General features: G+C 41.4%; 1 protein-coding gene across 1 annotated transcript in view; it reads right to left on the reverse strand.

Moving 5' to 3' along the window:
• Positions 1–99: 99 nt before the first annotated feature.
• The window catches only part of neurl1aa (neuralized E3 ubiquitin protein ligase 1Aa), a 35396-nt gene continuing 22322 nt past the window's right edge, over positions 100–13173 (reverse strand). Inside the window, exons 4-6 of the mRNA XM_089006232.1 lie at positions 11142–11861; positions 6443–6592; positions 100–4399 (exon numbers count right to left, since the gene is read on the reverse strand). Coding sequence (XP_088862358.1) covers positions 4158–4399; positions 6443–6592; positions 11142–11861 — 1112 coding nt within the window. The 3' untranslated portion in view covers positions 100–4157. The remainder of the gene's footprint in view (positions 4400–6442; positions 6593–11141; positions 11862–13173) is intronic.

Raw genomic sequence — 13173 nt, forward strand, 5'->3', positions numbered from 1 at the left:
ATGCAGGTGGATGGATGGATTGGCACAATTGGGTCAATTGCCCATCTCTCTGACAAACACAAATAAAACATTTTGCGCAAACACATGGATATTTTATTAAACAATCATCTGACGTACCAAATCACTGCCAACAATGTTTGAAATAAAGCAAAAGAAACTCAATGCTGCTGCGTCACAACCATGACAAAACAGACAAAATGAAGCAAACTCATGAGTGCTCATCCACAGTTGGTCCTGAACTTTGCATGAGGTAAATACAGTTGTCACACATGACACAAAATCTGTTGTGTAAATGTGTGATTGTGGTGTTGTAGTACAAGCGCACACGCGCACACGCACGCACACGCGCACACACGCACACACACACACACGCACACACACACACACACACACACACACACACACACACACACACACACACACACAATGGCAATGTAAAATTTGCAAACACACCCAACTGAAACAAGAGAAACAAATTGAGTATTCAATCCTCTATCAGTGATGGCTAGTAACAACATTACAGGGTCAGTAACATTCAAGGAGCTGTTTGAATATTTTGAATACAAAAGCAAAATAATTGAGAATCATCATGACAGTTGGCTAAGATTTTAGCGAAACATTAAGATGAATGCAATGCAATGCAAAAAAAAAAAAAAATGAATGCAATGCAAATTGTTTCAGTGTATATTTGGTCACAAAGCACAATATAAAACATGCCAGGACTGCAACATGGGGCTGAATATGTCCAAATGTACAATCAATTGCTTAAAGTGACATTTATCACCACCAAACGGGCGAAACATACCGTGGTGGCTTTCAAACAATATTAGAAGGGTTCTGTGTCAGATGGACTCAAATTTAAGTGTACAGTGATACCTCAGCTTACGAAGGCAAAAAGTTCATCTTCCAACCATCTATTTCCCATAAGAAACCATCAAAATGAGAATAATCCGTTCACATGTCCCCATAAAACATAAGCCTTAAAACTACACGAAATATACCTCATTTTATGTATAATACATGTGCTATTTTATTGTAATTAAATAAATAAGCTGTACAGTATAATAAAGTCATTTTATTTACCTTTGTGATGGTCATTGATGTAGTTGCCTCTTGATGATATCCGAATGAAGTTGCCGTGCTTTCACGGCGATAATACCCTCACTCACAAAGTCCCCTGCTAGCTGCTTTTCGTTCATCCAAATCAACTGACGTTTTTCAACCTCTTCTATTGCCTGAGACCGTTGCTTCGACAACACAGAAACACCCTTAGCCACACGTAGCAATGGTCGATTTAGCGCACTGTTACTGGGACGCTAAGTCACACAAATGCATCATGATCTTCTTCTGCTCGACTGTAATTTTCTTTTGTGTCCTCTTCGGCTGAACACTAACCTGTGGTGGGGTCTTTTTCGGTCCCAAAAAAAAAAGCAAAAGTACTCCACTCGATAACAAACTACATCTGCACAGAGTGCACTAAAAGAAAGTGGGTGTGGAAAACTAGTCTGCCAGCCACTGTGGCACTGTTTGACCGTGTCCGCCTTCGTCAGAGTGGACACTCTACCGAAGGCGGACATTTGAACACCTACCTATTTGAACACCTACAATACACTGTCTGTAAGAAAAGAATGTTTTAAATTAGATATCAAGTAGACAGGATGAACTTAATACAACTAATATGTGTGGTTTGTTCTTACGCAGTTTGTTCTTCTTTCCATCTTCAAGTAAAACCATAAAAGTACCGGCCCTGAGAAGTGTCATACTTTTCAGAAACGTGAGCTGCTTGAGTTTGCTGTAATCCACGAGTGTCTTTTAATGGTGTTGGTATTGGGGCATTACCACAAGGATGCAGATTTCAGTGCAACATAGCACATTGTAGCGCAACAGCTAGCTAGCTAGCAGAACAACATATCTACCGCCACCATTTGAAGTAAAACTACCACAAAGGTACAGTAAATTAAACGAGTATCAGCCAGCCATTGTGGCGCTCCATGTGTTTCCTGAAAACTATTACTTATGCCAAGATTATATTCTTGCGAATTTAATGTCCGTAATACGAAAAGTTCGTAAACTAAAGCGTTCGTAAGCTGAGGTATCACTGTATACACAATATAGCCCACACAATAAATAAATAAATCTAATAAAACTAGTACTAAACTAAACTAATCTAATAAAATAGTTTATATCTTATACTTCATATACTACAATGCTGCAATGTAAAACAAAACATTTGCACTTACAAAACTGGAATACATTTCGACTTTAATGCTGAGCTCAAGAAAGCAAAAATTCCAAACTAGTGATCCAAACAACTATAGGGGAAAAATCTAAATAACAGACTTTAATTACAACACAGTAATAAAAATAAAACAATAATTTATTCTAAATGCATAAATTAGCATACAAATGTAATTCAACACTTCAAGCAGTAGCGTAAAAAAAAGTGTGGAGGATTGTACGGATCATGCGAACCACTATCAGCATTTACTAGAAAAGGACAGCTGGCAAGTGCAATCGCAGCAAGGCTTTGAGATCCATGTAGATGATTTGACAAAGAGAAATTGGAATGAAATTGTGGGCATCAATATTTGAAATGAGCTTTGATATCACAATCTGGTAATAAAGGCTTTTTTTGCTGCTGGTGAAAATGTGTCAAAGATTGGAACACATGTTCACATAATATGGGAACTTCTGTGTATTTAGAAAAATAATTAACATTTTGTGTGCTTTTTTCCCCTCCACTGAGTGAAAAATGTGAGCGCTTTGTGTCACATGGCAGTATTTTTGGTAATTTTCCATCTTGTAGGTACATCCGCTTGTAACAAATGCTGGTTAAGGCTCGTGTCGTGAAAGTACTGCCTTCTGATACCAGGGCAACAATCCCCTGAATTCTTACAGAGCTATTTTTGAGGCGATGACAATGTCAGGATTACTCCCAGTGTATCAGGCACGGTTAGGACTATAGGTTGGGGGGAAACAAAAAAAAACAAAAACATCTTTCCATCTTCAAGTAAAACCATAAAAGTACCGGCCCTGAGAATGTGTCATACTTTTCAGAAACGTGAGCTGCTTGAGTTTGCTGTAATCCACGAGTGTCTTTTAATGGTGTTGGTATTGGGGCATTACCACAAGGATGCAGATTTCAGTGCAACGTAGCACATTGTAGCGCAATAGCTAGCTAGCAGAACAACATATCTACCGCCACCATTTCAAGTAAAACTACCATAAAGGTACAGTCAATTAAACGAGTACAAGCTTAAACTCAGCAAAGTTTCTAAAATGTCCCTCATGATGACCGGCACCCATCGCTGGAGCCCGACTCGCCCCATTTCCAAGTGGTGCTCACAAATGCATACACAAGGTGTGAGATAGTGAGACTTACTTCAAGGTTGTCAAACCCATTTTTTTGCCGTGGGCCACATTGCAGTTACGGTTTGTTTCCCCTCAAGGGCCGTTATGAATTTGGGGAAACCATATTACCATATTACCATATGCAAATTTCCCCATTGTGGGACGAATAAAGGTATTCTGATTCTGATTCTGATATTAGAATGTTTCATCTCCTCCACAAACTACATACAGAAAACACAACAAATGAATAACTAGTTTTCAAATCTCAAGTTAAGAACAATGACTGTTATTGTGGTTTACATTCGACAATTAGAAATTTTGGACTTGCATCATCATGGCACTTGACATGCTTGATTTGCTTTCGCGGGTCGAATAAAATATTGTGGTGGGCCAGATTTGGCCCCCCAGACGTTGACTTTGACACCTGTGACTTACATGATGTGCGTGTGTGTGTGTGTATGCGTGAGCTTGTTTTCAATGGCCCAATCAGAAATGCTGAACACATCCAGTTGATTGAATACCGCGCCACTTTGTGAAAGAAACATTCAGAAACGTTGAACAGTCTGCTTCAGTGGCTCAACAAATGAGATCTTTGATCAAGTTGTTTTAGTGGTTCCACTCTCAAAGGCAGAGTGTTGAGGCATGTATTGTGTTTGTTACACTTCAAGTGGTGCCTCTATGCGAGACCACGTCTGAGCAGAGCTCTACCCCAATTGAGTTTAGATTCAGACTCAACCAACAACTGGTTCAAGATTAAACAATCCCCTAATCTCTGGTAGGTTACTTTACGGTCCCATCGTGTGCTCTTAAGTACTTCGGTAGGTTTTGATGATGTCTTTAATCTGCCTTCTGCATATGGGACAGCAGGCGTTGGACATTTTCTTGAGCTTCAGGCCACAGCTATAGCAGAGACACATGTGTCCACAAGCGTAGATGACCGTGTCCACTGTGTTCTCGTAACAGATCGAGCACTCATCAGAGCAAAGTCCGCGATCCGATGGAAATGTGGGTGACCTGGGCAGGTTGACTGGAGAATTTAGGGTTGTTCCTGAAAAAAGGCAAACATACCGTGTTAAGATGCACGCAACACACAATTCCTACCCTGCCTAGTTGTAGATGAAAATGCAGCACTAAATAAATAAAAATGGCCACAGGACACAATCATTTGATATTTAACTCATTCACTGCCAGACGTGCAAACGTGTCCACTCCAGTGCAAGGGTTTTTGTCATTGTCACTCAAATTCCAGGACCCGCGAAATATTGAGTTGAAGGACTACATAAACATAAAATGCAGCGTAAGAAGCCTCCGAACCCTTTTTAAATCAGTTTGCATTCTACTCTTTTGTTGATTTTTGTTTTATGCATAGAATACTTTTTTTTATCTTTTTACACCCCACCCCCCACCCCTTTCAATTTTGCTGCTGTAGATGGCAAATTTGCCCATTGTGGGACTATTAAAGGTTTTCGGATTCAGATTCTGATTCCATCAGAAAAAAAAGTCATTTCCTAAATTATATGGTTCGAGAGTTGAAATGAGGGCAACTGTCAAAATACAATGCAATACATCCGTACATATTGTTTTATATAGCGCTTTAACAACAGCTGAAGCTGGAACAAAGCGCTAACATGGAAAGAAGGTAAATGATTCCCCCTTGTGGAAGGGAAATACATTGCCAGAGGTCTGGCCAGCACTTTATTGGCACCCAAGCAAGAAAAAAAGAAACATAATTTGGGAATGGCGTTCTGTGTCATATTCTCAATTCCTGAGTACATTTGTGAATGGCAGTTAATGAGTTAAAATTTCAGGGGTACAAATGTCTGTAAGATCTGACTGGGAGTTACCCACATATAAGCTTTACAAGAAAGAAGAACACATTGTTTTGAGACTAGTTTTCTCCGTTTTCGGAGGTCTCTGTTCTCCCAAATTGGCTTTCGACCAAAAATGTCAAGTTTTTTATACCTCGGATTACAAATCAGTTCTCGGCCAAACTGAGCACACTTGAATGCAAAACTCGACTCCCCTCCACGTTCTTCCATAAGGAAGTGACACGTCCTCGTGTCGTTTCCCAATGTGAGCAGACATGTTTGTATTGTTCAATAAAAATTGAAAAAAATCGCAGACGTGTCTGGTTGAGATCTATGGAAATAATAAGAAGAAGACATTTAATTTCTAAGTGCCTTTCAAAACTCTCAAGGACACTTTACTGTCACGGGATAAGATTTTTTTTTTGTTTTTGTGCGGGTGAGCAGTGGCAGCCATTCGCACCAGCATTCACTCTACCCGGAAGTAACACAGCAGCAAAGTTATGAAGGGAAGAGGAAAGGAAAGAAAGAAGTCGAAAAACAAAATACAGGAGCTGTTGCAAAATCAGCCACTCTCGCGGCGCCATCTTGAAGTAAAAAAAACAAACAAAATCAGACTATTATCCTGGTGAAGCGTTCCATCGTGAGCAGACATGTTTGTATTGTTCAATAAAGATAAATGTCAATAAATAAATAAATGCATTGAAGAAAAGGCGTTTGGTTGATGCGCAAATCAAACTGTTATTTCAGCATTGTGCATCAGCCCCCAAAGCATGGCACCAAGAAAGAGATACTACTTAAATGTATATGTTCTAATGTTTGTGTTTTTATTAAAATTGGCAAAAATATGAAATATTTGTACAGTATTATGCACCTTAACTGCTCTCATATTGCTCGTGTACATAGTTAATGGTGTAAAAAAACACCTATTTAAAATGGCATTTTCTGTGTAGCTCAATCTCTTGTTATTATTTTATCTATGCTTGTCTGTGACTGTAAAGTGTCCTAGAGAGCTTTGAAAGGAGCGTGAAATAAAATGTCTTATTATTATTATACAAAAGTTAAAAAACAGCTTTCAAGTGTTTTACAGAATTTGATTTATTTACTTTTTACATTGATTATCATGGGAACATGGTTTCCATTTTCAAACAGACTTCTGGAAGGAATCGTTGTCAAAAACAGGTTTGACTGCATGACAGGATGTCATCCATTGACATTTTCACACTGGATTCTCTTGAGGGCCGATTGAGCCCCTGCTTCGGTATCGGCCAAATGAGCGGACCTACCTCTGGGTGAGCTGCAGTAAGCTGCCGAGCACATGCCTCGCTTGAGGGCGCTATTTGAGCTACCGCTGCCCAGGGCAATTGGAGTTTGCGGTGACGAGGAGGGCGAACTCGGGCTTGACTCAGCCTGTGTATCTCCAAAATGGATGGAACCTACGGAAAATAAAAAGAATAGGATAAGACCGCATCAAATCGTATGATGCAATGTCACAATCCATCTTTATTGCCAAGTATGTAGAATTAGTTTCCGGTAGAAAACGCTGCACTAGTATCATCATCAAAAAATTGCTAAGTGACACGATACAGTTCCATTTGGGCTACTGTTGAAAGAGTTCAAAGAGGTAATGGCTTGGGGGAAGAAGCTGTTTAAATGTCTGCTGGATTTGGTGCGCATGGATCGATAGCGCCTGCCTGAGGGGAGTAGCTGGAAAAGGTGGTGGGCAGGGTGCGGAGGGTCTAGTAGGATTTTCCGCGCCCTAGTTTGGATTCTTGCAGTGTCCTCGAGAGTGGGTAGGGCTGCCAATGATTGTTTTCCGCCGTCCTAATTGTCCGTCGAAGTCGGATTTTGTCCATTTTTGTGGCGGCCCCACAATATAAAGGAGAGCCTGGGTGAAGCTCAGGAAGGGAATGTGATTTGCATCACCTCGAATGTGTCACTAAACCTTGAGTCATTCCCTTAACAGATCGTTAATGCACTCCCACTCATCTCAATGGATACATGGCAAGCGATATGGTGTGGTGACAAAAATACCAGTTAAGGGCCATACGCAAATTTGTTCTGGTTTTACAGCGCTGGTCAGACCCCTGTCAATGTTTTTTTCCCTTCCTCGAGGGGGAAGCATTTGCCTTTTGTACATGTTAGCGCTTTGTTGCAGCTTGAGCTGTTGTGAAGCACTATATAAAATATGTATTGTATTGTATTGTATTTTGTACAGCCGGCCCCATTTCAAGCTCAGATAACTCCAGACCCATAAAACCTATGAATTAACTTTTTTTTTTTTTTTTATGAAAGTAGCGAGTCTGATGTTTCTAACGCTGTATTGAATGTTTATGTCATATATAGTCCTAAAACTCAATATTCTGTGGGTCCTGCACTTTGAGTGACAATGACAAAAACCCTGGCACTGGATTGTCTGGCAGTGAATGAGTTAAGGTTGCAAAAGCTGCTGAAGTAGGTTGAGCAAACAAAGGTTGGATGTGGTTTGCTTTTCACCAACTCACAAACGTTTGTGTCGACTTGATTTTTCTGTTTCGTTCATTATCCGGGCAGTTCCGGCTAATGCTCATCAGGCCGTGCATGCGTATGCGCATGTGTGCAGTAACGGGTCAATGGCGGGAGGCCAGTTGATTGAAAAATAGATCTTTGGTCAAAAAAAGATTGGGCACCTGTGCTGTTGAAATTTCCTCCAATGAATCTAGGGGGAAATGTTCATGCTTGACACAAAGACGAAGGAAGAAACAACAACAAAATGATGTCTTTGAAATGAGTAAAGCAATTGCCGGTGACTGTTTCACTTCATCCTTAACATCACTTTACACTTTACAGCCTTTTATGCAATATGCAAGCCCCCTGGAATTCCATTTTCTTCTATTTTGTCTGTAACACTTTCTGACCATTCATCCCCCTGGTAGGCAAGCTTCGCCCCTACAGTGCAGCTGACCTTGAAGTATCTACTGTTGCCGATCCCACCTGGTAAGTGCCAAGATTTAATTTTAACTCACCGTGGGTGTTTTTTTTTATTTTAATGCAAAAATATAAACTCAGGCAAGGAAATCAAAATATTCGAGTTGTCCAACTGTTGCTTTAGATTGGACGAGAGCAAAGGGGCTCATCAGGCGTGACATCGGGGCCAAGGGCTTGGCCTACTGAAGTTATTAGTACAAACAAGGTGCCTCAGCATTTGTCCCCTTGGACCTGCTACAGAGAACATGGTTTAATTTGACACATTAGTCACAAATACTTAATGTGGCTTCTCCTGCGCAGTAGCTTGTTTAGCATCATTCGATGCGGCTTCCATTCACCTCCATTGAAATTACCACAGCTCTACTGTCAACAACGCAAGGCAATACATCGGCATCGGACGAGAGAAGTTACATATCGGAATGTCAAGAATGTAGAATGATTACACTTGCGGATTCCACACTAAAAGCTGCTCAGGAGACAGTGTTTGAGGTCGTGCCAAGTTTTTTTTTGTGGTTTGCTGCTTTGGGCAGTTGTCAGGCCAAAATAGAATCACAGTGAACGGTGAAGGGAACTTGTCTGTGAGGGATTACCCCGGTGACTATTATACATTGCGACATAGTGAATTCCATGATGAACAAAAGATAAAAATAAGAAAGCCTTTAATAGTGCCACAATAGGGACATTTGCAATCCGCAGAAGCAAAATTTAAAGGGAGGCGGGGGAGGTTATAAAAGAAACTAAACAAGAATACAAGAAGTACAAGACAGTAGCTTCATGGATCATGAATATCCTAAATTCCATTCGTTTTTTTCTGATGCGCTTTGTCCCCATCAGGGTCGCAGGTGTTGGAATCTATCCCAGCTGTCTTTGAGCAATAGGCGGGGGACACCCTGAACCAGTTGCACGGCACACAGATATGAACAACCATTCACACTTACACCTTTGGAAAAGTTTGAGTGTTCAGTCTGCCATGCATGTGGGAGGAGCCCAGATTACCTGGAGAAAACCCATGCAGACACAGAGAGAACATGCAAACTTCAGAGGGGAAGGCCGGAGCTGGGATTGAACCCACAAACTCTGCACAGTGAGGTAAATGCACAAACGACTCGCCCACCAGGTGCCCTATTCCGTTATTATAAATGGGATGCTCACGCCATCCGATTATGGTCACTGCGTGCGTCTTCATTGAGTGCCGCTACATTTTTGTGGATTCATAAAAAGTTAGACAAAGATAGATTGTATGGGGTCCCTCGAAACGCATTCCAGGCAGAGTTGATGTCACTGGGTGTTCACACATGCCAACGCATTGCAATCCAGCAACGCAGACACAACCATCATCAAGTCGGGTTGAGTGGTTAATTGTTTTTTGTTTTTTTTCCAAGCACACAATCATTCCACATTTTGAATCGCCTTATCCTTACGACCGTCGTTCATGATGGCCCTTAGTAAACTGAAAACCTTTGAGGCTTTCTTTTTCTAATGCTTCGTTGTCGCTCCACCCTTAAGAGTATCATTTAAGAATCATTGGAGGTATCTGGCGCTATTGCATTGTAGCCATATCACATTATCCTCATGGATACCAATACCATTCCAAAAACATATTTAATCGCTAATTTAGCACTCAAATAGACCGCTGGTCAATTACGCTGTCACTGATGATACGGCACAAGTTTCCAGTTTCCAGCAGCCAGTTGCTAGTTGCCAATTTACAAGTGCCTGGCTGGCAACAGGTAGTAGTCTGAAGGCTGCTGCTTTGCTTTCTTTCATTTCTGTTTTGTCAATAATATGGATTTAGGCTCATTTGAAGATATTTCTTAAATCTTGAGGTCGTTTTCTTTCACGGTCAACCTTACACCACTTAAAGGACAACCGACGCCTTCGGACAAGTTGTATCAATAATTTGTAAAATCGCTTCAAATGACTTCTACTGAGCGTATTTTACAAATATTCCACCGCATATAGATATATTTTACATTTTAATTAAGACTAGCCCTGAATATTCCGGAAGTCTTGTTTTTGAGTTGGTGACGAGTCCTGACGTCACGTCACGGAAGGAACGCCCCTGACCGAGAAAGAATACATTGTAGCAATCCTTTCATCACGTCAATGCATTTTGCAGTACTTTGTTTGGTCTGAAAACTTGATGTTGATCCGTGTTGATGGCGAAATTAGTAGGAAAACACATAAATAACGCGATGGTGAATCGTTGTGTGTTGCACCGAACAAATTTGATATTCGCTGACAAAAATTCCCAGGAGAAAAATCAGCCCATTTCCACGGAGCTTTGTCGCCATCTTCTGCCTTTTTTTGGATGCTACATTTCTCTCCAGATGCCTCAAAATGGCACGGAATAAATTGTTTAATCGATTGCAAACATGTATGCTTTCCTCTTCAGAACTATTGGAATCATATTCATAACTGGATGAGTAACAAGAAAGCATCTTCTCCGAATCTGAAGCCATTGTTTTGATTCTCGAGCGACGCGAGACGTCATGGCGTGACGTCACAAACAAGGGGGCGGGACCTTCTGAAACCGGCCACTTCCGGTTTCTATTTGAAGTAGTTTTTAGACACTTTAAAAGTCATTTTTATTGGTGTTTTGCACTTGACTAAAGATATCAGCCTGCATGTTTTGGGTATTGTAAATGCTATAAAATGTTTTTCAGATGTCAGTTAGGAAACAAAAAAGTGGTGTCGGTTGTCCTGTTAAATTTCTGTTACCAAAATGTGTCAAGCATGCAGAGTAGCATCTTTCCAACAATTGATTTTCAATGCGACATTTTTAGTCAGCAGTGGGACTCATATTGGTCCCTTCTGGCTTGAATGATAGCCATGTCATCATAGCACTGCCATTATCTTAATGCCATTTACTGCTACATGAACAGAACTCCTGCTGAGTAGCTCTCCAAGGTTCGCAGCATTGGTATAATCCTGTTTATAGCACTATGCGAACAATCACCATAATCCCTATCTACCTGCGTTTGTGTTAAATGTGATTGCATTAGGGTTCCTGCTTACCCAGAATCCTCAACTGAGTGACAGCGCCATGTAGTCCAAAGAACATCCAGAGTGGGCGCGAGTTGTCCACACAGACTTGCATGCCAACGTTGGTGCCATTGTGGCTTAAGATGACCTCCCCTTCTTGGTTGACCAAGAAGCCAAGGATGTCACTGGTCTGTAGAGGGGTGGGCACACGACACACCGCCCAAAACTCTTTCCTATCCACGAGAGCTTCTGGATTATACGGCAGATCACTGGGGCGCAGTACAGCCGGGTCACATGATGTCACACCATAGGACAAGGAACCTGCACGGGCTGGACTGGATTTGGTGACTCTGATGTACACACACTCCCCAGTTTGTAGGGGCCGGTTGGTAAAAACGAGTGTGCGCTCCTCCCGTGAATGCTCGGATCTCGCCACAGTCTGTTCATCCAGAGTCTTAATATGGGCGCCCCGCAACTGGTGGAAGTGGAGATCGCTCTCTATGATGGGCGGCAACAAAGATGATTGCTGCGAGTTGAGGGAGTTCTGGGGGATGGGACAGCTGGAGGAGGCTGAGGCTAGGTGGAGCGTGTGATGGCGTGCGTGGGAGTTGTCTCCGTCCTCGCGCTGAAGGTTGAGGTCACAAAGGCTAACAGAGAGACGCGAGTCGTCTGCCCCACGGCAGAGAGAGGAGGAGGAGCGCACCGTTGTGAAAGAGCGAGGGCGCAAACAGTCGGGAGGAACAATCTCACTGTCTGAAAAGAGAGGTGAAAAGGCAATTTAGGTAAATAACAGTGATATTTATGTTCAGCAATGTAGTTTGTGGTTAGCTAAATCCACGATAAAAAGAGTGTCACAAGTACCTTTGAATTTCATTTAAATTTGTAACTACGGTGCACTGAATTTGCCAGTTGACCAGTCCAAAGTATCCTTCTCCTGCCCAAAGTATGCTCATAGTTTAAAAACTCCCGCAGCCCCAGGAGGAGATCGGTCATAAGTGTGACCTTGTTGATACAGTCCGAAAGGTACCTACCATTTTTTATTCTGGCGACGAATTTAGCACATTATGAATAGCGTGGGACTTGATTAAACGGCATTGAAGTGCAGTGACTTTCTACCAATTCGTTGGAAACCCCAGTTGCATCTTAATGGTATAAAGAGCTCTAAATTACATGTGTGTCCTGCCATGTCATGAAGAGGAATTGGTCGAAACAGCTATTTTTCACCACAGTACAAAGTACATTGCTGTTGTGAAATGGCTATATGAATCAATATGTATTGTATTGTATCGTATTCACAAACGGCAGCACCTCAGTCAACCTGTTTTATTTTTGTATGACATATGTATGAAATGTGCAATATTGTAAGCAGTGAAATCTGGTGATTGAACGAAAGGGAATAAAAACAATGATTTAAAATTTATTCAACTGACGTCGCCATTCTTGCGTTGCATGTAAAGCTCTTGTCAACGAGCCACATTCCTTATTTGAAGTTTAGTGTTCATCGCCAGCTAAACCGAGCCAGTGACAATAGAATATAGAATAGAGAAACAAAGCTGCTGCTAGAGCGCGCACACGATGCAAGAAAGCCACTGAGCTGTTCACGCCATTTGCAAGACACAACCACATGCTATTTTGTATATGTGATAAGAATACTGTAGATTGTGTTTTAGAACAATACTTGACCATATTTATAATTTCTCGATGACCAGTGGATTAAATGGCAAAGCTTTTAAAATGTAAAAGAAAGCGCCGTGCTCGTCTATTCTATTGAATGAGAGTGAGCCTCGCCTTTCATTATGTCCCACACAATTGTCATGAATATCACCCACAGCCTATTTCTGTAACAAAGCATGTTTTTGTTGTTATTTATTTTTTTTCAGGTAAAAAAAGTAGGATGAGAAGCATCAAAATGCAATCCAGGCTGGTACATGGTGCTTACATTGCCATGTAATGCATCCGTGCAAACACACTCATTGTCCATGTGCTGGGGTGAGAGGTTTAACTGGTTTTGTTTTTTCAAGCCGCGCAACACATCCATCCATTTTCTGGCCAAGAACACGGGGCA

This window comes from Hippocampus bargibanti, linkage group LG10 (assembly GCF_051943395.1).
Source record: "Hippocampus bargibanti isolate YZ-2025 linkage group LG10, ASM5194339v1, whole genome shotgun sequence".
NCBI lineage: Eukaryota > Metazoa > Chordata > Actinopteri > Syngnathiformes > Syngnathidae > Hippocampus > Hippocampus bargibanti.